This window comes from Carassius gibelio, chromosome B19 (assembly GCF_023724105.1).
Source record: "Carassius gibelio isolate Cgi1373 ecotype wild population from Czech Republic chromosome B19, carGib1.2-hapl.c, whole genome shotgun sequence".
NCBI classification, from domain to species: Eukaryota; Metazoa; Chordata; class Actinopteri; order Cypriniformes; family Cyprinidae; genus Carassius; species Carassius gibelio.
Genome location: NC_068414.1, coordinates 25,725,822 through 25,752,724, shown reverse-complemented (window position 1 = coordinate 25,752,724; position 26,903 = coordinate 25,725,822). Strand labels below are relative to the sequence as shown.

Here is a 26,903-nt window from a genome sequence, read left to right as displayed (position 1 = left end):
TTCAGATTTTATTCCACTAACAATAAATAATCTGCTGAATCTTTGACTAATGGACCTGTTGGATATAATAAAGCACATGATCTCTCTTTCTCCTCTTAACCCCTAATCTTGTCCTGGTGATCTGAGTGTTTAATTATACATGGTGGAGCTAATTAAAAGGCTGTGTGCATGTGTGGAGAGAAATGTGTGCATGTTTGTGTGTTTAGACTTCAAAGATTCCTCTGACTCAAAGAGTCAATCACGCCTCCATGCAGGACTCCATTTCTCAAGGTCTTCTGATGCCTGTTAAAGAGTCTTTACACTCAAGCTTGCCTCAAAATTTTTCATTCAGTGAATTACAGTATTGTAGCTTTAAAGAACCTCTGGATCAATATTACTGGGTGGGAGAGACCTGTGAGTGTTCAGTGCATGTGCATCCAGTGAACAAGGGTATATATATATTTAAAAAAAAAGAAACAAAAGTGGGAAAAAACTTTTTTATTGGCAACATGCAAAATACAGTCCTGGTTTTGGTAGTAAGCAAGCATACATACACACACACTCCAAACAGAAGGGAAGAAAGAAAGAAAGAAATACGTAAAAGGAAATGAGAAATGTGTCTAAGACAGCAGCAGAAATACACATCTACTATTTCCAAATATCTGAAATGACTTTGATTAGGTTAAGAAATTCTGCAAAACAAATATCAAGAAACCTGCAGAAAAGAACAAAAACGAACAATTCCTAAATACTGTAAGTACTGTATACACAGAATCCATTCCACATGCTTTTAAATAAATATGCATTTGTTTATAGAGATATATACAATACACTTAATTGTATGTAACAATTGTAAGTCATAAAGGGCTCACATTAAAAATACGTTTTAAAATAAATACACTCCCGTTCAAAAGTTTTTGGGGTTTTGCAAGTCAATGAAATTAATCAATAAAATGGTTGCACTTTGGATTATAAAGGACTAACAGTGTTTACTAAATGAGCATTGGTCATGCACTGGCCAATATCTGATAATACCTTGCCTCCTAAACTATTACGCATTGGAATATTATACTGTACTGGACTATATAGCCCTTTTATAGCAGGTCCACCAAAAATAAAAATAAATAATGTAAACAAAACAAAAAGTTAAAAAGGCCAACACTTACGAACAAATGCAACTTGAATTCAGTCTGGCATCTGAATCTAAAGGAAGACAGTCCAGTTGAAGGTTTATATTCTTTTGGCTTTCCTTCTATTTACACAGAGTAGGTGACAGCAGTTGAAAAGGTGCTGGCAGATTGGCTTAGTTACAATGAAAGGAAACTAATTGTTAGGTTAAAGGTGCATTCAGTGATTTCAACCACATTTAACATATAATTATTTATACAATGTTTAAAATCACCCGGGTCACGGCACCAACATAACCCCTCTGGTTGTACTCTCCTTGTTCTTGCTCCGAGCGAGATTCAAACCAATGTTTTCAGCATGGGTGGTGGGCCTTCTAACGAAGACGATAAAGGAGACTTTAAGTCCAAGACCATATTAGCTATATTAGCCAGGGAATGCAAAGCAAAAATGACTGAGTGAACCTTTAATAAAACTAACAACTGCATAAAAAATATGGACAGCTAAGGACATTTATGCCCAATGCTACTGGAAACCTGAGTGAAAAAAACAACAACAAGGATGAACCTGCTTTTCGATTCTGATACTGATACAGCAAGCTCTGAAATGATCAGTGAAGTTATCTTGATGTTGAGACGAATATGGCTGTGCGTAGTTCAGGGACTTATCCCTCTGGAAGACTCAAAGTTCGACAGGCATTTGGGCTTGATGCCTTTTCCATTGTAGTAATCCACCACTTGATTGGGAACCTCAGCCAGCACACTTTTAGCCAGCGCTGCAGGAGAGGCCTGAGAGGAAGAAAAGACGAAGGGAAAGATGAGAGAATGGAATATAGATGAAATCTCACACTCTCTTGTGCTTGAGTAGGTGATACAGGAAAGGTGTCACTCCTATTTCACTCCGTCTGCAAAACAGGTGGAGGCAGACCAGAGAAAACCCAGCAGGACAGAGCTAAAAATAAACACGTACACACACATACACACGCTAGGTTTCTCGCCAAAGCATTCGTATCGGACAGCCAACTTCACACCTTCAGAGCTGCGCTCTATTTATGAATTGTGTGATATTGCAGAAGTTGACCTGAGGTAGCAGGTTTCCTTACAGCCTTCTTCCAGACTGTGAAGAAAAAAGCAAAACAAAGCCTTTCTCTGGAGTTTATTGCACAAGAAGCCTTGGACAAAATGTTCAATAAATCAAAAGAAAAACCTGAAGATATAAATAAGCATAACTACATAAGCAGTTACATAACAACTGAGAAAATCAAACATAACCATGAAAGAATCTGAAGAAACGAATGCAGAGATTTGGCCAAGAAGAAATAATAATAATAATTTTAAAAAATATCACAAAAATAAAACCAATCATTCTTTTCTGAAAAACTTTTGCATTGTGCATTTTTTATATTTTTGCATTGTGAAAAACTAATTATTTACTCTGTGTATATATGTCCGGGCCATAAAGAATTATGCACTGTTAGCTGAGCTGCAATCTAATGTTACTACTGTATATTGAAATTAATTATGAATCATGTCTATCCCATGTGTTACTGCCAATGTGTTATATTTTTCTTCTCACTGCTGCCATTTTTACATTCACATTAAATGATTAATAAATGACTTATTCATATTTATGAAAAAATATTCCTTCATAGGCAGGAATATTGCCAGGTTAAAGCAGGCCAAAACATCTCTTAAAAAAAGCTTTCATAATGAAGACTGTTCTACATGAATGATTTCACGCTCCTCAATTAAACTATAAACACAGGCCTGTAAAATCTAAGAGCTTTGATGTTTTCCTTCCCTCTGTCCCAGCTCCGCGATGCTTGTTATTGGAGCTCAGAGAGACAGCTGTGAGAGCAACGCACTGACCTGAGAGAGCAGAGAGATGAAAAGAAACCCGGATGCCTTCAGATGTACGGCATCCTCTTGTAGTTTGGTTTCGTGACTTTGCCCTGACCAGAGTTACCATACAGTTTCTTAAATCACCAAACCTGGCATGAAGCATTTCTCTTCGTTAGACACATCTGTTCATTAAGCTTCAGCTTGTTAGTAATTCAGGTTTTGCTTTCTTCAGATCCTCACAGGAGTTTTTTCAAATGAATTCAAATGTGAATAAAAAGAGTTGTGTAGAAACCTTTTGTTACCATTTACTTCAAGATGCTGTTTTTAACTCACATGTTTGAAGTTGCGGAAGGGCACAAATTGCACGATGTCCCTCAGGACGGGTTCTCCTTTAGGAGAGCGGAGGATTCCATCATCACCGTCCAGCATCTGCATGTCGCTGAAATCTGCGCTGCCTATGCCCACAATGATGACGGACATGGGCAGGTGAGAGGCGTGGACGATGGCCTCCCGTGTATCTGCCATATCTGTGATCACTCCATCCGTCAGGATTAGCAGTATGAAGTATTCCTAATGAATGAGGAAAATTGAGGAAAGAGATTAATAAAATGTGAGAGAACATTTCAAAATTGAGACTCAAAGCCCTAGCCTGACTACGTCAGACCTCCTACTTCCGCTCAATTTCATTTCGCTTCTGTCTACGAAGCAAAGTGAAGTAGCAGAGTCTGGTATTACCAGGCTATCAAAGCCCTGCTATAAACAACAAATGGTTTCTTGCTTTATTTTCAGCATACACCATACTATATTGGCCAATGGTGTAAGAAATAAAATTAGATTCATATTTTCAAAATTAATGAAAGAAGTCTACTATGCTCACCAAGGTTGTACTTTATTTTTTTTAAAAATGCAGTAAAGTTGTAATATTGTAGAATATTATTACTATTTAAAATAACCATTTTCTATTTGAATACTGTATATATTGGAAGTGTTTTTTTTTGTAGTTCTATAACATAATTAATACTATATTCTCAACTAATAATAATGTATTTTATTATAATCAATGTTGCTTAATATTTTTGTGGAAACTTTGATCATTGTTTTAGGTTTCTTTAATGAACTGAAACTTGAACAGTATTTAAATTAAATGGAATTATTTAAGCCTTAATATTATGAAATAGTCTTTACTGTCACTTTTCAACAAATACATTGTTGTTGAATAAAATACAATTTATTTCTTTTTTTTATATTTATATATATTTTCATTATATATATATATATATGTTTTTAATTGATAAACATCAATAATATATTGATAAAAATAAGAAATGCTTATTTAGCACCAAAAGCATATTAGACACCGAAGACTAGAGTTATGGCTGCTGAAAATTCAGACTATGTATTTAAAAATAAGCTTTTTAAAATATATTAAAATAAAAATAAAAAGTTACTTAGCAGTATATTTTTATATTTCACAATATCACTTTTTATTGATCAATAGTAAATACTTCTTTTTTTTTAGAACAAACCTTCACTCAAAAATTTTTTTGATTTACTAAATTGTTTTAAAGGTAAGCGGTTGCAATAAAAAAAAAATTATCTACATTTAAATAAATTTATCTAAACTTTCTGATGTTCTTTTTTAATTTATGATAAATTGTTGCAGTTTGGGTTTTCAAGTACATTTATATAGTAAAAATGATGTTTTAATATTAAATGAGAAAATGAGACAAAAATCCTGATTAAGTGATAATTTAGCTGTGCTCTTCCACAGCGAGTTTTCTATTCCATACACATCATAAGTGATAATTTAGCTGTGCTCATGTTTTTATAAAAAGGCAACAGCAGTAAAGCAGGTGGAGTCATCATGTGGTGCTGTGCAGAAACTGAGCTCCTCAGTCTAATTAAAGGTGTTCTCTCTCTCTCTCTCTCTCTCTCTCTCTGACTAACCATGGCCTCTTTGGTGTGCATCTCCTCGGAGGCAGAGTCGGCAACTTTCTGGATGATGGGAGCAATATTAGTGGGACCGTACAACTGGATTTTTGGGAGGCAGTTCTGATAAGCCTCAACAACACCTTGTATACCTGCAAAACACACACAGCCGCTCAGGTCAATACACACATTTGTTTTTAAACATCTTTAAGTTCATTTTTAACCTCACTGAATTTTGTCATTAATTTTGTTTAAAACTAAATTTGTCAGTGTGGTATGATTTTGTTTTTATTTTTATGTATTATCTGAAAACAAGTCTTAAAACTGTTTTATTTTATGCATTGACCACTTATCTGTTTTTATAATGTGACATTGAATGAACATCATATTACAAATTTCTTTTCAGTGGTGGTCATTTACATTTACTGACCTGAAAATGTCAGATTAAAACATGACCTTTGACCTCAGAGATCAATAGAGGTTATATAGAGGGCTCGTTTATTCATGTATTTGTTCATTAAAAGTAAAGCACAGGCTCTTTTAAATGCATGAGTATTTGTTAAAAGGTGCATAGTTCATGCTTTGAAATGCATCTTCTGTTTGCCATTGAGTGTGTGCGGGAGATGTTTGACTCATATGCATTGGATTCCATTGAACTTCCTTTAGGAAAAGGCTTTTTTTTTTTTTTTTTTTTTTTTGTAAAGGCATGAAGTAATGTAGAGTCTGATGACTCACCAGCACATTCAGGGTTGTCCTCATCAAAATTGACAGCAAAATCATGAGAAACCTGTATTGAGGAGGAAAAGAACTGAAAGATCAGTGGCAGCGATGGCAGAGTAAGTCCACCGCTTTTAGAAAGAAACTTCTGTTTCAAATGGCACAGATAAACAACTCTATTGATTTAAACTTTGAACTCTGGTGATATTAGATTTTGATATTAAGGTTAATATAATATACTGGAAGAACTAAAACATTTAATTTCTTTATTTTATTCATAAGTTCTTATGGTTAATTTATATTCAGAGATACTGCAGCCAATGGAAGGGATAAAATCATGCATAAAACATGGAGCTTCCCTGTGGCTCGGACTGCGGTCAACTAAAATGCATTGTAAGAGTCACAGCCAACCACACTGCGGACGTGGTCTCTGATTGTAACATGGCAGCCAATCAGATGACCTGATTTTCAGTGATTGGCATAGATTAGCAGGAATGATGAGGTGATTATTTTAAAAGGGCATCAGCAGTTGATGAATTATTCAGAAATCTCCTGTCAGGTAACTTTGAGAGATTCAGAAAGATTCAAGAGCTGGTTTCCAATGGCAATTTATTGTACTTTATGGGAAACGTCTTGTGGTCTTAAAATCAAGCTACAAATTAATTCTGATAAATCATAGATAACTCAATCAAATCAAAAAATAAATAATAATAATAATAATATTTCAGGAAACTTCTGGCAGTCTTAAAAAAAGTTACAAATTCAGTCTGTTCAGTCTTAACTAAGTCAATTAAATCGATTAATAAAAAACAAAAATTGAATGAAATTATTTTTAAAAACTTAGTGTTCTTTAAAAAAGAACATTATAGGGGATTATTTAAATATTTGATCTTAAATGTAAATTTAATTTAAAGTGATTTCAACTTTTAAGTATGCAATAGATAACAGTCAAATGAAAACTACAATCACATTAAAAAAAGAAGTCATTTTCATTACTTCGACTAATTTTGACTAATTTTCATTTTTTTTAATGACTACTTTTCTTTCTCACCTGCAAAATTCCACATAAATACATATTTAAAAAAAGTATAACTAAAAACATATAAAAATAATGAACTTACTTTGAAGTCTGGTGGGATTTGGGCTCCAAAGCCAAAAGCGGGAAACATTTTGTCGCTGGAAACAGATCAGAAGCAGAAAGGATTAATGAGCGCGCACTGAGCCCCAGAGATGAGCAATGAGGTGAGCAGGGATGTGACATTGTGAGGGGTCAAATATAATTGACTTTGAGCTTAAGTGACGTCTTGGATGAGAGAGTGATTGAAGTGTAGAAAGACAATCCTTGACATGACAGCTCTGCATCCTACAGGCACTGGCAGTCATAAGACTAAATCCCTGATTAATTGATGCAATGTATAATTGACTGATTAATTGGTTTGAATGTTTGGTTAATGGCCTGTACTGAGAAAATATCTGGTGTAAACATTTTGTGATGGAGTAGCTCTGTTAGTAAGCCCATTCAATTTCATTTGGCAAAATTAAAGGATTGACTGTTTGCATGACTAGCTGCATGATTGATTGACTGATTTATTGGTTGACTGGCTGACTGATTGAGGGATTGATTGGTGGGTCACCTATCGTAGTCCTGGCAGATCTCCCCAACAGCGATCAGTGCTTTGAGGTACTCGTTGGGCTGGTAAGGGTGGATGTAGTGGAGGGAGCAGCTGTTTCGAGGGTCGCCGTTTGAGGCAGTGAAATCAATCGCCACCTGTTAAACGGATAGTTCACCCAAAAATGTAAATTTGCCATTATTTACTAACCCTCATTTCGTTCCAGACCTGTATGACCTTTTTTACTCTCATGGAAGACATAAGGCAAAATTTTGAAAAAATTGCAAAACCTATAAACTTACTGTATGAACCACTGCAACCAGATTAGTGATTGGAATTTGAACGATCCTGATTCATTCAGAATGGTTTTGTGAACTCAGTAAAATGATTCATTAAAAACCCAATGATTCACTGAACCCAAATTAATAAATCATTCATGAATTGGACATTGCTGCAAACTTGAAAGGGATAGTTCACCCAAAAATGTAATGAATCTGTCATTGATTACTCACCCTCATGTCGTTCCAAACCCCGAAGACCTTTGTTCATCTTCAGAACAAAAACAAAGATATTTTTGATGAAATTCGAGAGCTTTCTGACCCTCCATAGACAGCAACGCAACTGACACGTTCAAGGCCCAAAAAGGTAGGACATCTTTAAAATAGTCCATGTGACATCAGTGGTTCAACTTCAGTTTTGCGAAGCAATGAGAATATTTTTTTTACACATAGAAAACAAAAATAATGACTTTATTCAACAAATTATTTTCTACCGTGTCAGACTTGGATGCACACTCATGACAGAACTGCGATATCCGCAGCATCACACACATGCATTTGTTGTACTTTCGTGAACGCTCAGTCAAGACTGATGTGAAAGAGAAGAAATTGTCGAATAAAGTCGTTATTTTTGCTTTCTTAAAGGGGTGGTGAAATGCTATTTCATGCATACTGAGTTTTTTACACTGTTAAAGAGTTGGATTCCCATGCTAAACATGGACAAAGTTTCAAAAATTAAGTTGTACGTTTGAAGGAGTATTTCTGTTCCAAAAATACTCCTTCCGGTTTGTCACAAGTTTCGGAAAGTTTTTTTCGAGTATGGCTCTGTGTGACGTTAGATGGAGCGGAATTTCCTTATATGGGTCCTAAGTGCGCGCTCTTCTGCCGGAAGAGCGCGCGCTCCCGTATAGCACAGCACTGAGAGGCTGAGCACAGACAATCACTGATCAGAGCGAGAGCGTCGCGAAATGTCACAAAAGGAGTGTGTTTTTGGTTGCCAGGGCAAGACAACCCTGCACAGATTACCAAAGAAAAAACAGCATTAAGGGACCAGTGGATGGAGTTTATTTTTACAGAGCATCAACGGAGTTGTGCAAGTGTTTGTGTTTGTTCCCTGCATTTCGAAGATGCTTGTTTTACAAACAAGGCCCAGTTTGACGCCGGATTTGCATATCGTTTATTTCTTAAGGATGATGCAATCCCAATGAAAAATGGTCACGATTATGTGTTGGAACCGCAGGTGGTGAGTAAAACTGCTTCAAATATCTCTGCCTCCTTGTTAGTGCATCCCCTCCCATGCCAGAGACACGGGTTCGAGCCCCGCTCGGAGCGAGTCGTTGCTGCTGCTGCTCTCGTTCAGTTTCAGCCTCGGGATCTGATTCTTGATCATAAATATATGGCTGAATCTGACTGTTAGCCATGGTTTGTTTTGGATGATGGTTTTTTCCTCACGGTAATGTCACAGCTTCCAAACACTCTCAACGCAAAAGCCTACTCTCGCTCGTGATTCTTTAGCTCCGCCCACACGTCACGCCTCCAGCCGGTCGTGTTTTTCCGGGAAAAATCGGTACAGACTATCTTTCTCTTATGAATATAATAAAACTAAAGACTTTTTGGAGTTATGAAGGATGCAGTACTACTCTATAGGTACTCAAGATTAACAGGATATTGAGTGAAAACGAGCATTTCACCCCCTCTTTAAGGTTGAACCACTGATGTCATGTGGACTATTTTATCGATGTCCTTGCTACCTTTCTGGGCCTTGAACATTGCTGTTACGGGTTTGAAATGACATGAGTTAATTAATAACTTATGACATAATGGCAGAATTTACATTTTTTGGGTAAAGTATCCCTTTAAAGTTTCAGTCTCTGTTAATTGTAAGTTCATGGAAAAGAACAAGCAATACTATTCTTCAAAATGTCACTTTAGTGTTCAACACAAGAAAGAAAGTCATAGGAATATGGAATAAAATGAAAATGAGTAAATAATGACAGAAATTTAATTCAAAGAATACATGATGTAGAAACATTAAAGACATGCAGCAAGAAACTAAACCACCAGAACACAATTTACAAGATCAAGGCTAGATTGACTCTTGTTATGAGTGGAGTTTGGTTTATCTTAAAGATTAAGATCAAAAAGCGGGGAGATGTCTTCCAGAACGACTTACTGTGAACTGAATCTGACATCCTCCCATGATGTAATCCAGGAAAGAGTGCATCTTAATGATCTGAAACAGAGATAAAATAACACTTATTAGACTGATAGTTTTGGTCCTGGATACTGACTGGTTAACAGATCATTTCAGGTGTACAAAAATACAGTAGTCATCATACAACATACCTGTTCACCTACAGTAGCTACTGTAAACATCACTCCACAGTACCCATAGAAGTCAACTATGACAACTTTGTTTACATGACAGAAAGTGAATATATCCAACCCATTTAATAGATCAGATATAGTACTAGAAACACACACACACACACACACACACACACACACACACACACACATACATTAGACATAACGTGTCAGGAGTCCTCACCTTGCACAGAGTAAGAATTACCATTCCAGAATTTCTGTAATTCTTCTTCTTCACTTGGTACTTAGGATTAATACACTCCCACTGGGTCTGTAGGAAACATGTTAAACGTACAACAGTAAGACAATAGTTCAGCATTAAGTCATTCATTCAGCTCTTTACTGAACTCCATTGAGCCACAAGATGAATTGCTTGGGCTTGCAGACTTGCAGGTATTTCATCTGAGGTTGACTTGTGATGTATCTGTATGAGAGGAAGATGCCATCAGGCTGAGAGGCACAATGACAGACAGATGTCTAAAAGACTCAGTAAAACATAGTGGCTGCAGTTGAGCCTTTCAGAAAAGAGTGTGAGAGTGATTGGCTGTAAGCTGGCAGTGCAGGCGAGACTTTCACAAGCATGTCACTGTTGATAAGTCACCTTTTGGCCAAGATCAGTTTGTAGTTTCTCCCGTCAGGACAAAAAAATATATGTCTATCCAAGACATATATTTTATTCAATATAAAATATAGTTCTTTATTCAGTTCTTTATTCATTTTACAGTTCTAGTGTGAATACAATAGCTTAGTGATGCCAACAATCCAATGATCTGCCTCATAATCGTGATTTACAATGTACAGTATGCGCAATTATCTCAGCTTTTTCTAAAGATCAAAAATCAGGTCTTGAAGAGCATGCAAGAAGTTTTCTTCCACCACTAGAGACTGAAAGCATCCGAGTTTCCGGCTGAAAATGAAACACCTGTTGTGAACCCCGCTAGCAGTGCAATCAGCGGGAGCTGACAGACGAGGTATTCCACTGATTAACAAATGCAACGAGAAGCGGATGTTGAAGCCTTTGCTCCTCTGGGTTAGGTGATTCAAGGATGGTGATTATGAAGTTAATGGAATTTAAAGCAACACAATGACTACTTATCCACCCAGCCAGTAATAGATTTCAAACAAGAGAAGTGACAGAACAGAGAGAACTCCTTCAGATGCTATAGACTGATGCATAAGAGTGTATCAAGCCCAGTAACATTGTGTGTGTGTGTGTGTGAGTGGGTGTGTATACTCAATATGGCCATGTGGAAGTATGTGGACACCTAAACAAAACCCACTTAGATGGATGTATGTAAATGCAGTTCTTTTGAACCTTCTATTCACCTAAGAATGTCACAAATATATAATTTGCACAAACATATTAAGTAGTACAAGTGGCACAAAACCATGTAGGTTTTAACAATGATAATAATAGGTTCTTGAGCACCAAATTAAACTTTAATATTCAAATAAAGCTTTGCCATCACAGGATAAATTATCATATTAAATTACATTTTAAAATATATATAAAAAAACTGCAATAATATTTTACAATATTATCTTTTTATTGTAAATGCAGCCTTGATGGCAAAAGACAATTTTCCAGACCCTAACCTGTTAACAGTAGTGTATATAAGAGCATAGAAGAGTTTACTTAACAGAAGACATCACGGTTGGTGCCTCAGTCACCCAGTTCATCACTACACAGCCCTAAACTGTCAAAACACGCCACTGCAGTCATCCATCTGACACAGCACAAATACACATCACTCTCTTTCTCACATATGCTCTCTAGTTTCTGCCTTTTCTTTCTTCTTTCTACTTTCTTCTTAGTTTATCCCTTGCTGTATCCGTTCACTCCGGCTCCATACAGTAACACTAATTATTCTCTCTATCTCCCTGCAGGTAATATAGTCTCCATGGTGACAATAGATCAGAATTCTCTATGAGATCAAGGACTAAAAGAAGCTCAAAAGAAACACAGAGAGAGATTCAGATAGAAAGATGACATGATCAATTCAGTGTCTGTATTGGCACACGCAGGATGAGTAGAGAATAGTAGATGAAAACTGAGAAAGTGAGACATATAAAGATACAAAATTAAGTGTTAGGCTTGTTTCACACCGGCTGCAAGAAAAAAAACACAGCGGATCTGTATGAGCTTCACACTGACTGAGCTTCCGCTGCATAACAGACATGAGGCTCTCCACAGAAAATAAAGAGATTCACGGAGTCTACAGGAGGAACTGGAAGGTAGAAAATATAATTGCTAAGGTATTCTGGGTGGACCACAGTGCTGCTTTGTCTAAGTCTGTATCACAGAACTGAATCATTATCTTAAATCACTTGAAGACCCATCAGGTTGGATAGGATGTGAAAAAGGCTTCATGTGCTAAGAAATAAGACTCAAAGGTTAAATTTTGGCCTCATCAGATCACTGAATCTTCTTTGAATTTCCACAGCAGTTCATGTGCCCCAGTTAAGATGTGATATGAGTTTTTATTAATGAAGGCATTCTTCTTTGCACATATCCATAAGCTGGAGTTATGAAGTATGTATGCTATTTCTCTTACTCAGCTCCATGTGCTTCAGGGTATATTTAGCACTTCAAAAATGCTATATGTCTTTGCCCTTTTTAGATTTTTTTCCACCCAAGAGTCTTGAATCTTAGTATTGCTTCTTGCTAATGCAATGGGTGAACAATTACAAAGGTGAAACATTTAATTTTATGAAACTGATTTGTTTTTTCATTTTGACAAGAGTGCTTTGTTGTTGATGAGAGTTGGAAATCTTCATTTTGGAAGCAGGGTGTTTTCTGACTCTCTCTGTGTGTGTGTGTGTGTGTGTGTGTGTGTTCACCTGCTTCCCATCCATGGCCGCCTTCATCTCCTTGAAAGTGGTTTGAAATTCTCCTATGAAGTCATGTTTGCCATTTGAATCCCAGTCCCATACTGTACACTACAACAAGAAAAAAATACATAACAACTTTTTCAAATGTTTATGATACAGCCCAATAAATGGAAACATAATAATTGCCTTTCGACACACTAAACCATCATTATCCTACATCTCTAATATGCTGAGCCACATGCTCAATGCAGTAAATAAATCTGTGAATTATTTCAGCTTTGTGCATGAATGTGTGAGACTTTAGTCCCTAAAGAACTGTGTTAAATATGCTGTGCTAAGTAGTTTTCTATAGCAGTACTAAAGGTCATGTTTTCTTATACACATACACACACACACACACACACACACACATACACACACAAATACACTTACACACACATGAATATACACGGAAACATACAGTACAAACAAAAACTCATGCAATAATTCTACTTATGATGACCCTGCAAAAATTAAACACGTTTGTTTTTCTTACCACATTAACATTCTAGTTTTAATTTCAAATAAGTGAGACTGATACAATGAAAAATACTATTTTAACAAATATTATTTATTTGATATTTATTTATTAGAAAAATATTTGTGTAGTATTTACTCATCCTCATGTCCTTCTAAACACCTGTATTCCTGTATTGACTTCAAAAGAAGATATTTTGAAGAATCTGGGTAACCAAACAGTTGATGGTATTCCCTGCTTTCTTATATATACATTTATACCGGTTTGGAAAGACACAAGGGTGAGTAAATGCTGACAGAATTTTCATTTTTGAGTGAACTATTCCTTTAACCTCCACAACTCATATTCAAACATTTGTTTTAATCTTAGAGTTGCTTTAAAAAACTACAAAAGCAGTGTCTCAGAAATGACAGATTGCTCATACAGTGAAAATGCACACAAAGTAACCACTGTGTCCAAAAACCAAGCACTGAAATAATTAATAACCCCACAAGAGCAGGCAAAATGAAAACAGCATCAGCTTTTTTTGCTACAGTGAGACTGAGTTCATTTAGAAGATCTTTTATCAAGTCACTGCTGGATCTGGAACAAGCTGAGGAGTCAAACATTTCAAGACGCGATAAAGGATCGTGAAGGCATTACACAAATGTATAATGCAAGTGTAAAGACAAACTGCAGCAGGTCATCTTGTTATCATAACACATCTTCGATTTTAATACCTAGTGTCATGTTGGTGATTTAAAGATTTAACACTCTAGTTGGTATGCTGAAGCACGTGTGTGTGTCACCGAGAAAGTGGGTGTGTGGCAGGAAGACAGCACACTGTAGCATTGCTGTTAATGAATCATTGATGCCGAGACATAAGCGGGTGGTAATCAAAATTTGAAGGCCATTTAAAATATTAATACAGTGATGCTGTGGTTGACTTTTCAGCTGTAGAAGCTAGAACCAGCAATAATTCAACATGCAAAACTCACACCTGCTTCTTTGCTCTGTATAAAGTTGGGAAAGATCCCCAAAAAATGGATGTGTATATATATATATATATATATATATATATATATATATATATATATATATATATATATATATTATTATTATTATTATTATTAATTTGCATAAATAACAGGGCTATGTTGTGAATATGTAGATATGATCTTTAATTATATGAACAATGAGTAAGTCATGGTCAATGTTTCCCAGTTTATTTTGTGCGGATGCACTCAAAGTTTTCCTAACTAGATTTAAAGTTATAATTGCATAGTTTTTGTTGCTTTTGGGCCAGTTCCATCAATATCTGTCAAAGATCTCATATAGTGCTAACATGATAAATGGCCATATCAAAATCTGCATAAACACATTGTTTACCGCTATGAGAAATAAAACATAACTCACTTAGTATAAGTTAACTCACAACTGAACTCTTTTCTATCCTTCTAGAAAAAATGTTGTGACATAATTTGGATAAATGGGTTTATGCAATTGTTTAATGCTATACAACAGATGGGGCTCAGATATGGATGAAAAAATAAAAACAGAGAAATTCACTCCAACAAAACAGCAGAGTGGTTGTGAGCTCGCAACATAACACAAAGGTTTAACTCCCTTGTCTTATAAAACTCCACCTCACAACACGAATAAAACTGCAGTGGCTCCATAACTTTGTGAATCTGAATTCAGTGTGCGTTTTCACTGCAGAGACATTGCTGTCTGTAAAGAAGTCATGAATATTAAACAAACCAGTTCATGTTTATTCAGAGACATGTCCCCCAAAATAACTGTTTTCCCATCTGTCTGACTATAGATGTCCTTGACTGTCCAACATCACCAACAAATATTTGGATTAATATTTCGAGTATTTTACATTGAAAATGTCTTTTAACCCACTTTAAATGAACATGTTGCTCATTCAGCCACTTAGTATAATTGCCAAAGGTTTAATTCACAGTGGCTTGTTTCCAAGAATTCAAAGCATTAGTTAATTTGCTGTAAATGGCGGATATTTTCAAGTGAAGCTGAGAGCAGCAAAGTAAAGTGCCAACATGGAGCTGATCAAGCGATTAAGCTCTCAACTAAACATATTCAGACATCAGCTCTTCATTTTGCTCTCTTTGTCTCTTTCATGGCCCGTGTCTTTCACTCTCTCTAAAATGTCACCCGCACAGTATGTGAATGTTTTAGAAAGGCTTTACTTCCAAACATCTTTACTTCCTCACAGAATCTTAGGGTGGTGCGAATAATAAATCTCATCTTAACTCTGTGCCCTTATGAGAATACAAAGAGAATAATCTTTAAAGTCAGATTATTATGATACAACTCTCCTATCCCCTCTTCTAAGAATCTTGCACCTGCAGTGCTGAGATCTGAATGTGTGTGTGTGTGTGTGTGTGTGTGAGAGAAAGAGGGAGAGACAGAGAGAAAGAATGAAAGAAAGGAGAAGGAAAGTAATACAAACTTAGGAGTGAATAAGCAAACACACACAAACCTCTTGTATAAATGGAAGAAATCTTTCGATGCTGCACAGTTGCATTGAACAACTGCAATGTATCAACACCCTTTCATAAGTAATAAAGACCTAGGGTTTGAAAAATTGGAGTTTAATGTAAGTCTGCTTTCAGTATGGTAATTTGTTGTTTGTTTGCTTTTTTTTATTGCCATACCAGCATACCGTAATTCCTCAAATAAAAAACGGTAGTCAAATAAACGCCAGGCCACTTATAGTGGCCGGAGGCATGGTCAACACGGACAAATAAAAGCCGGTCTTAAATATTTGTGCAGCAGAGCCAGATAACGAACGTATACACCCACTGCCGGAGCGTTTCTCATTCTCGAGTCAAGAACCGGTTGCATCGGTTTTCGAATCAGTACACTGAACTGAGAACCGTTTCTGTCAGAAGTGTCCGATTCGAGAACCGAGGAGCTGATGATACTGCGCATGCGTGATTCAGCGTGAAGCAGACCGACACACAGAGCATCTGAACCGAACTGATTCTTTTGGTGATTGATTCGGAACTGATTCTGTACTAATGTTATGATCTCTGTCCACTGGAACACTATCGCTTTTAATTTAAAACGGGTTATTTAAAACAATTACTTATCAAACAGATGGAATTAGAAATAAAGGCCTGCCTCTAATAAAAGCCTGCCTCAAATAAAAGCCTGTTACCTTCTGCAGTTCAGGTAAATAACGGCCCTGCCTTCTATTTTTGTGGTAATATCAATGTATTTTAACAGAGTAGCATTGAAAAACAGCATCTGACAACCAGCTCACACCATTATAATAAATATAATACAAGATTTTTCTTTTCTATCTTTGATAAGAATGGAAGATTGTTCCTGGTCAAATGTTTTTGAAAAATTGCTCAGAATAGTTTGTGTTTTAATTTTAATAAATATGCTTTTTTTTTTTTTAATAACTGCATATTAACAACTGAATTTTAATATTTAATCTCACAATTATAATATTAATAATTTAAATATATTTAAATGAAATGTATTCCTGAGTTATAATATGCCATGAATCATTTCCTATTATTATTAATATATTAATATTGTTGTGGAAACTTTGATACATTCTTTTTTGGATTATATGATGAATAGAAAGTTTTGAAAGAGTAGTATTTATTTGTAATACACTATTTGTAACAATGTAAAAAAAAAATGTAAATGTGATGTGTGATTAATTCAATGAATTTTTCCTTAATGTAATTAATATATTGATTTCTTTCCGGGGGGGGGGGGGGGGGGATCACTGACCCCAAACTTTGAACAGTAGTGTACATATCAAAAAAAATAATAATTTGCTATGTTAAATACAGAAATATTACTATTATTTTAGACAGGACGTCCATGAATAGTTTTTTATCACCATAATCATCTAGATTTTAGGTTAGAAATAATATCAATGTATACTTTAAAGGAAATTAAAAGGCCTGTAAATGTAATCATTAGTTCATTTTATTAAGTCAAGTTAGCTAATAAAATGAATGCAAAATAATTATAAAAGAACATACAGAGGTATTTCATATCAACTACACAAATAACCTTATTAAAAATGATTTGAATGCCACAACATATTCCTTCTAATCTAATTTTCTGATCCCAAATCAGTCATGTCTTCGAAAATAACAGGATGTCTTTCTCTCTGTAAAGCTCTATAGTGTTCTTTTTTACAACTAGACCCAAAATACAGAAAGTTCTCAAACCCACGATGACTGTTTGGGCTTGAATGGACTAAAAAGCAGTAACATCAATTTCTGTCCTTGGTTCCACCATGTCTGTTCCTCTCAGGAAACTGTCAGGACCTTCCAAACAGCCAGGCTCCATTTACCCGCTCAGTAATTAGCTCACTATGAAAGATGTCAGCTGCAATGGTGAGGCAGAATGGATAGGACTGCCATTACATAAATCTGCCAAGATGATTCTAATCTAATGTGACCAAATGGTCACACTGAGACCAGAATAAAGAGCAAAAAAACCCATGCTGACATAAAAGCCTCATATGGAGCAGTATATCTTTCAAAGGGATGTTTCCTTGCTTTATGTCAGAAATAGCTCTCTATTTATCATAAAAGCATGCAAATGGTTAGGTTTCTGGTTCATGATCAATTTATAGCGGATATAGTCAAAATATCTGTCTTACCTTTAACTCCCGCTCATGGTCTCCACTGCAGAGTGTGTTTAAAGAAACTTTGAATGATTTCCAGACAGGACTGAGATTGTTCATAATGGTCTGTAAGCAGAAAAATATCAGTTACCACTTTTATTTTTCCGAATATGTATTTCATATGCATTTGTGTGCAAATACCAATCTCACCTCTGTCCTGTGCACCAGTGATGCTGTGCCATCATCATTCACTCTGAAGATTTCCAGAAATGGATCCGACTTGCTAAAAAAGTCCTAAACAAAGAAAGCATCACACTTATTCTTTTTTGTAATGTAAATACAGCATCTATAAACATAAGAGTTCTGGAAGCTCTTTTGCCAATCAAAAGCATTTGTTTTGCGATTGCATTTGGTGGGGCTAGCAGTGCAGAAATGACATAGTTGAGCTTTAATACATTTTTGATTGATTCATACATCACTCCCAGGCACATTTATTGCATAATAAATGCCCTGTCTCTCATTTACAGACTATAAATGAATGCACGTAGTTTCTTGTTTTTCTAAATAATCCAGCGGCGTGTATTTAGTCTCAAAGCTGTCCTCATTTAGTAATGAAACATAAAAAAATAGCAGTATATTTTTTTATAAAATAGTAGATGATGCATTGCTCCAATAAAATTTTGGCTACTCATAAAACAGTACTGTTATCAGATAAAAACAATTGTTATCATTTGCCTCAATATTGTTGCAAAGTGCCTGTTGAGCAATTATCGAGATGTCACACCTTGTCATCCAGTTTCTTGGCACTGAAAGCGAGCTCCACGTAATCATCATTCCCAGACAGCTCTTCAGCTGTGACCTGTGATTTCAAAGAAGTCATCGCTCAGGTTATGACAAAAGAGCACACATTTGCAGTGGGAATTAATTGGGGGTGAGATGCCTGTTCTTACTGTGATAGATGATTTTCCAGCTGTGTTTCCTTGCTTCAGTAAAGCTTTGGAGAGTTTTCTCTGTGATACAATCTATGAAAAAAGAGGAGTGACCATGAGGCATCAGACTTGCATCGCAATTAAATAAATGCTTTTAATTTAATTCGTATTATTTAGCATTATTTATGAATCAATCTTTAATGTTTTGAGGTAGTCAAAAATGGTTTTAAAGTATTAATGCCAACAAAAGATGAAACTAAGTTAAAATAAATGATGATAATAATAATAATCATTTGGTAGCAGCAAGATATACATTGCCACAAGAAAGAAGAAATATAAGAAATTATGTTACAATTTCATCTACTTCATGAAGAGCATGGATAATGCAAAAGCCAGAAGGAACATTTTTCCACAAAGATAGATAACTTCATTGTCAGACAGACCCACATATCTCAAAAACCATGTATTAAATATGACACCTTTACAGCATCAAAATAGTTTTTTCTATTATCTCAAGTGAGTAAATAAGTTAAGCCAAAGCTAAATGTAGTTTTTTTTTTTTTTTTTGTTAATTGCCTTTATTGTTGTTTGTTTATTGTAAAGTGTCCTTGAGCTCTGCAAAGGCTCTATATAAATAAAACAAAAAGCCTTGTCGGTGAATGTGGTTTACCTTATAATAATAATAATAATAATAATAATAATACAATTTAATAATAATAATAATAATATTATTATTATTATTATATAATACTAATATTATTATTATTATTATTATTATTATTATTATTATTATTATAAGGTAAACCACATTCACCGACAAGGCTAATTACACATCCACATATTTTAAAGGGTTAAATTCCTACTTTGACCAATTAAAGAAGAGGAAAAGAAATGCTGGAAACAAAATCCTTCCAAAATGTACTTATCTAGCATTTTCAGCTCACAAAACAAACTCACGAACCACATAATATCCAATACTTGCCAGATGTAAGAGGTGAAAACTAACTACACAAATTGTTCTTCAGCTTCTACTGGCTGTAGTTAGTTCTCACCACTGACTACTTATCAGTTTAACAACCTGAAACAAAATAAGTGTCTGTTATTAGCATCCAAATTCTCGCCCTCACATGAACTCTCCTTTCCTCAAGTCCTCTTTACTCTCTTATGTTCCTTTATATACAGCAGGCTATAGCCTTGTTTTATTATAGACTACATAAAAAGAGTTTGGAGTAATAGTCCCTCTGCCCACCAGGCACCTTTCTGCTCCAGTGAGCTCTCTGCTACCCTTTTGAATCCACACAATCCCTCTCATGTACTCATCCTCTCTCTCACGCACTCGTTCCATTCACTAGCTTTCATCTTCCCTACTGCGCTTCCTTAAGTGTGCATTCACCTGTCCGAGTGTGCACTCCATGGCGCCAAGGAAGTCAGCCTCTTTGAGTCCATTATGGTTGCCACTGATTTCATGCAGTTCAAAACGAAGGCGCTGTACTTCCTCAAAATAGTAGTCCACGGTGAAGACTTTGGAGAAAACCGGGCTGATGCTGCTGCGAATCACCTCTGTCCGGTCCACCTGGAACCAATCAGAACACAGCAACTGTCACACGCCGGCACTGCTGTTTTGATTTTATACACATTTCAGGATTTCTTCACAAATATTCTCCCCTGAGATCAATGACATCATATGCTGTCCTATTACAGGCTGATTGTTTGGATGATGGCAAGGATCTTCCCTAATCCAGTTCATATCCTGAATCAATTCGGTTCACATTCAGACTCATCTCAAATCAATGTCAATGAGCCCCAGCTGAACAGAGCTACAGAACAATGGGGTCATTGTACTTATAGTGCAAATTGAATTTGTGACAGGTTTTTAGTCGCATTACAACAGTAGCAAACCTTTTAAAATTGTATTATACTCAATCCCAAGTATGTGGCACCAGTAATTTAGTAAATCTGATGAAGCCTGTGGAAAATACACAAAATGTGGAGTCAGTAAGATTTTTACATTAATACTTTCATTCAACAAGAACATATTGTTTAAAAGTGATAGTAACAACTTTTAAACAACTTTTAACTGTTAAAAAAGTATTTCAAAGAAACTTTCTATAAACTTTTGAACTTTCTATGACAGAATCAAGCAGTACCACTGTTTTCAACACTACTAATTATAAGAATGTTTCTTAAGGACCAAATCCAAATTAGCATATTAAAATGATTTCTGAAGAACCATGCGACACTCAAGACTGAAGTAATGGCTGCTAAACATTCTGAAAAGGCTGAAATTTGTGTATTTTTCGGATTCTTCAGAATATATATATATATATATATATATATATATATATATATATGTGTATGCCCAAGTGATATATAATTTTGAATTGAAAGAAAATCTACATTTTCCATAAAGGCATTAAGCCTAAGATTTTATCTAAATTATTTTTTAAGATAATTAAGCACATTTATATTTCAGTTCTCTTATTACAGTAATGCACTACTCCCATGATATATAGTCAATTTTTATTTTGTAGCGGTAAAATAGTATTTTTAAAATTTAATAAGTAATATATTAAAATCTAGTAGTATCAGTAAAATAATCACATTTGGTAAAACGATCAAATTGTAGCATATCGATTTCAAGGGATAGTTTTAAATAATGTTTGTAGCATAATTACATTTTGTTTACTGTTGACATGCACTGTACTTTCAAAAAATGCACACAAAAAAAATCTATATTTAAAAAAAAATATTTTATGATACACAGAAGGAAGAAATTCGTACAGTTAAGGAGCAACATGACAAATTTGTCTTTTTTTTGAGTGTAGTATCCCTTCAAAAAAAAAATTTTTTTTTGACATGACAGTAACATAAATAGGAAAATGAGACTTTTGGTCGCTGTAAGATAGTCGAGAAAATACAGCAAGAACTAATTGTCTTGAGAAATCTTAATGATTCTAAAAACCTGCTAAAAACCTAAAAACCTATATATATATATATATATATATATATATATATATATATATATATATATATATATATATATATATATATATATATATATATATCCTATTTAAGTGAAATTTGAGCAGGACATTTTCTTGACAGGTTTTGTGAGATTTTCCATACTGCTGGCCTTCAACCCATTTATACGGTTTCAAACACATCACTTTGTTTTTAACTTCAGTGCTCACAGCTGGAGTTCAAATGGCACTGCCTTATTAATTATGAATCGTACCCTTAACGGTGCCAAGCAAAACCCCGGTATGCCAGAAACACCTGTTTTGTGCTGCAACTGAAACCTTTCACTCATACCTAGCAAAAACAAACAGGCCACTACACTTGAGTTTTTGCAGCACTGCACGTTTGTCTTTGGTTTTAGTAGCAAAGCACAAGACAGTGTGACAGAGCGCCTTTTGTGATCTAACACTCTGTTTTATATTGCTTTCACATCAGCACATAGATTACAGTCTAAGAACACCTACAGACATACACACAAGCATAAAAACACACAGTCAAATAAAGAGAGACCGTTCTCATGCACTTCTGTCCAGTCCAGATTAGCATTTGTGAAATGATTATTATTGAAGTACAGTATGCTTGGGAACTTACAAGAACACCAACAAAAAAAATCACTACATGCGTAGCATTTTTAAAGTGAGGAAAGGGAATTTATGATCGGAGGACATATCTAGGGTATGACACACAAACAGTTGTTTCTTTGAAATGATGTAGGAAAACATCCATTGTAAACTGTTACAAAAAGTACACGTGATAGATTTGTTTTTGCATAGGTGAAAATAAGATGCTCCTTCATGAAAAACATCATTCTGTTTGTGCTAGACGAAACAAAACCCTTTACATAAACACACCTCAAACCACTGTCCATGGGACTGCACCTTGAGGACAACACAGGGGTCAGGTTTGGACAGAGCATCTCTGTCAGATATTCCTTTACAGGCCACACGGAGCTCCACTTTTGTCAGACATGGGCTGTTGAAGAGGCCCAGCGTGGTGGCAGCAGACTCGTAGATGTTACTCATTTTGAGTTCCCGTGTTCAAGCTGTGAAAAACAAAATATGTTTAGTTAAAAAGTTAAAGCCTGACATAGAACAGATATGAGATACACTACCATTCAAAAGTTCAAAATTGGTCAGAAGGATATATATTTTTTAAAGAAATTAATACTTCTAATTAGCAAGGATGCATTCCATTGATCCAGTGACAGTAGAAACATTTATATTACTTTTACATTGCAAAAAAAATTTAAAAATAAATGAAATCTATCATGATTTCCACCAAAATCATCAGCGCAACAAAAAAATGTATCCTGAGCACCAAAGCAATAACATTTTTGAATATTACTGTTTTACTGTATTTATATTTATATCTATAAAAAATATGTTCATCAAAGAATCATGAAAAATAATCCATGATGGTTTCCACAAAAATCTAAATCCAGCATTAATAACATGCATTTTCCAGCAATAACACAGACCTAACTTGACAAGATTCTAACTTTTATCACTTTCAAAGACGAAATGCAATATAACAATGTTCTGTAGTTCTACATTGCAGCAAAAATACTTGCTAAACTTGCAAACAGTCCAAAAACTGCAGTGCATAAAATTGCACATACAACCAGCAAACATGAATTGCATTAAACGTTATTTTAATACCTAATTATTTAAAATATTTAATATATTCTTACTTTATTATATTTATGTTTATTTGAATATGGCATCACAAAAACCTAAAGGCTGAGAGCAAGAGCGTGCTTTTTTTTTTTTATCAGTGCACCATCTCCAGTCTAACAAAACTGCCCCACTTTTTGTTTGTTCACTCGACGGTTACCTTACGAAGAGGTTCCTACCTCATCTGACCCTTAAAAAATGCTTTCACTAGTGCAGTCTCATGGTAGATTCAGTTATATTAAATAACACTTTTGAACTTCACCAGTTATGTTCAGATGAAGCCCGTTTTATAGGTTAGCTGACAAAACATTTTTACTCTGTAGTCTCTAGAGGACGGCAGTCCTTGAAATAATTTGAATTAATTATGTTACACCTTGGAATAGACAAGCTGGAGCATGATAAGTGTGTTGATTAAAACAGAAGACGGTGACTTGTTAAGTCAGAGACACCGATAACGTTGCTTTATAATGAATCTGCTCTTCGGTCAGGCACCATGTGGAATGAGCTCAGCGTCGTCCCCCGTGGGAGAGATTCCCTGGAACACGGAGCGAAGCGCTGACCCCAATACTCTGAGACCATACCACAGAGAACGTGTATCTCTGTGTGTTACTCAATTATTCATGCCCTCTGCTTCCTTTGACTGCCACATTTTTGTTATCATTATTGTTATTTTTAGATAAAAGAGGCTGACGTGCCGTTACTGCCGGCTGAAACCCTTTAGAGCCTTCTAGCCCTGCAAGATGGACAAAACTACTGCTTGCAACCCCTAGGAGTTCTTACAGTAAGCAATCCTAAGCGTTCCAATTTGGTGCAGCATTTTAATGCACCTGTCCAGATTAACTGAGGTGACTGCATGTGAAAATACTGTACATGTACTGTTGTGCTCCCATGTGTTTGCATTGCATGTCCTGAAACAATCTGGGAAAGCATGGAGTTTTCTGCAGTGTGATGAATAATCAAGTGCTCATGTGCAGTGTGCTGCTGGACAGCCTCATGTGGACCCATGGCCTAGTTTTCATGATGTTTATTTAAGGTATATTGTAAGTACATGGAAAACAGATGCAGATCGACCTATATTATGTTATTAAATATATATTACATCAACCTTTAAAAGCTCTCACCTCTTCACAGAAAATTAATTCTAGGCCACCTGAGCTAAATGAGTCCAATGAAGGAATCATCAATAATCATCAAAAGCAGTGAATGAATGGTGTATTGCCGAGGGCTGACCAAAACTTCTGACTATACTTAGAAAAAGTAAGCAAAGTGTCCAATCTGTGACAAAAAAAAAAAAGAAAAGAAAAAATAAAACAATTATTTTATTTTATTTTATTTTATTTACAGTCACAAAAAGTATTTATTTTGTTACAGTGCATGCTACATTGTAACTTTCTGCATCTTGCATCATTTCTTACACATTTTTATGTCATATTATACCAAAAAAATATATCTGAGTGAGGGTCAGAAAGACAGACAGAGGTCTGGTTTTATCCAGATGTTTTTGAGAGGGTGTTTCTGGACATAGAGGAACATCTCTCTCTGGGAGCTGCTACGTTGCATTTATATTTAGGTTTTAGCCATATCTTAGCCTTTACACCTCCACCTGTGATTTGCAGTGTTTCCAGATGTTTTAATGCATAAAAACAACTGGATGGAAACATAAATAGGCCTACTGTTACATTATGTTTAGAGTTTTTTTATTATGCTAATGTAATTAAATTTTTATATTGTTCATTATGTTGAATTTTTATTTATTTATAAGAATACATTGAAATTAACAAAAAAATACAGTCAGGTTTTGAGACATGAAACTTAAATTTAAAATGAAATATTTAGATGTAATTTAATATTTTTTTGGCAAAGATAAAGGACAAAATATGTTTGCAATTACATATTAACAAAGTCACAATCAGGTATACTTAAGAAAAATAAGAGTAACAGCAAAAAATCTAGCTTATATTGTTGTGTTACTTTCGTCCCAACCGATGGGGTCAAAAGTAACAATGTGCAAATGTTCAAAGTGAACTTATACTGAAGTCTTTCTGCATTTCTACAAAATACTACCTGGTATTGATAGACCACACTTCTGAGTTACTGACCACAGCAAAAAATATATCTCTGTCTACAACATGATCTTTTAAAACGATGTTTTTCTGAAAATAGTACTTTCGCACCTGCTCTCCCCTACTTGCCATCAATTCCTTATTCAGGAATTTCTGTCTTTCACTACAGCTTCTCTTCAATGTTTTGTTTGTTTGTTTGTTTTGACACTTTTTAGCTTCATATAAAATATCAGAGTGGCTTTAATGTAGAAACTGAAGTCAATCACTGATAAGATTCATTCAGATGTTTGTACGGAACGCATTTTTTTTTTAATTTTAATTTTTATTTTAATAAGCCACACCAATTAAAATTCATAATATTAGATTAACTATTTAAGATCTTGTAATCGATTGTGTTGTAGCCTATCCTACAGATAATATTAGAGTAACGTTTACCCTGCGCATAATCAGCGGTACCATAATGGAATTCAAACAATACAAGTCCGATTTTTTTCTTATTTTTAAAAAAAACACTGCTGACAGAGTAAAATTTCTTCTGTAGACATACAATTCAAATGTATCCATAAATGTACTTTTTTGGCCTCGTATACACTGACCTGTGAGGTAAAACTGTTATTACATCAACACTTAAAACATCAAATTCAGCGTGTTATAATATTTTCCTATTAAAGGGATAAAACTTACCCACAGTTTAAGTATAAGAACAAATCCAACGCGACGCCAGAAAAAAAGTTCCTCAGTGTTAAGATCGTGCTGAGTGCAGTTTATGCACTGGACTCATTTTCCATCTGATTCCATGCCCGAATAGTCTACGGTGATATAAGCAGCTCCATCGGGTTTAGCGTTAAAGGTGCTGATAGTCCGACCCGCAGTCTCCTCTCTCAACAGTAGAGCAGGGCAGGCGCGCGCACTGCACTTAACTCCACAGTTTAATCCTCTGCTGTGAGAGCTGGAGAGGAAGGACAAGGTGCGAACACAGTCTAACCCTGCACTCTGGCGGTTGATTCGGTAAATTACAATTGGTGTGAGATCTGGTGAGCAGTGTGACTTGGTGGATGCGAGCATGGTACTAGTTTGGGGTAAAGGGTTGGAATGATTCCTGGGGCCCAGATTGACTTAAGAATTATCTAGTATAATTAAATGTGCACTTTTCAATTTTGCTGACTAGCCTGGCAGTCTTGCAAAAGTTTGCATATGTATTCAATGCAGATGCTACTGTAGAAATAATCGAATTGTCAGTCAGCCATTATTCATTAATTCCGTGAGCAAAAGCACTCAATAACATGTATTACCCAGATAAAATGTGTCATGTGATCTCAACATGTCTGCCCTCATGAGGTGACTTCATGTAAAACAGCTGCTACTGATATAACAAGCATCTTCAGCTTGAGGGTACATTATTTATTTCATTAAACTTCT

General features: G+C 35.3%; 1 protein-coding gene across 1 annotated transcript; it reads right to left on the bottom strand.

Moving 5' to 3' along the window:
• Nucleotides 1-462: 462 nt before the first annotated feature.
• cpne4b (copine IVb) lies at nt 463-26,356 on the bottom strand. Its single transcript, XM_052583449.1, has 16 exons — nt 26,169-26,356; nt 22,600-22,790; nt 20,124-20,303; nt 18,752-18,823; nt 18,586-18,660; nt 18,012-18,095; nt 17,838-17,927; nt 12,688-12,786; nt 10,031-10,117; nt 9,653-9,712; nt 7,226-7,359; nt 6,713-6,767; nt 5,610-5,661; nt 4,893-5,026; nt 3,279-3,515; nt 463-1,892 (listed from the first exon to the last, which is right to left on the bottom strand). Exons 2-16 carry the CDS (start codon nt 22,768-22,770, stop codon nt 1,761-1,763), a joined length of 1,662 nt encoding a protein of 553 aa, XP_052439409.1. The 5' UTR covers nt 22,771-22,790; nt 26,169-26,356; the 3' UTR covers nt 463-1,760.
• Between the last annotated feature and the right edge of the window lie 547 nt (nt 26,357-26,903).

Excerpts from the sequence above, each read along its gene's own strand:
- cpne4b (XM_052583449.1), bottom strand. The coding sequence starts at position 22,770 with ATGAGTAACATCTACGAGTCTGCTGCCACCACGCTGGGCCTCTTCAAC. Across the intron at positions 18,661-18,751 it reads CTGGAAAATCATCTATCACA|GTCACAGCTGAAGAGCTGTC; the intron begins GTAAGAACAGGC and ends TTGAAATCACAG. Across the intron at positions 7,360-9,652 it reads GATGTCAGATTCAGTTCACA|GTGGCGATTGATTTCACTGC; the intron begins GTAAGTCGTTCT and ends TCCGTTTAACAG.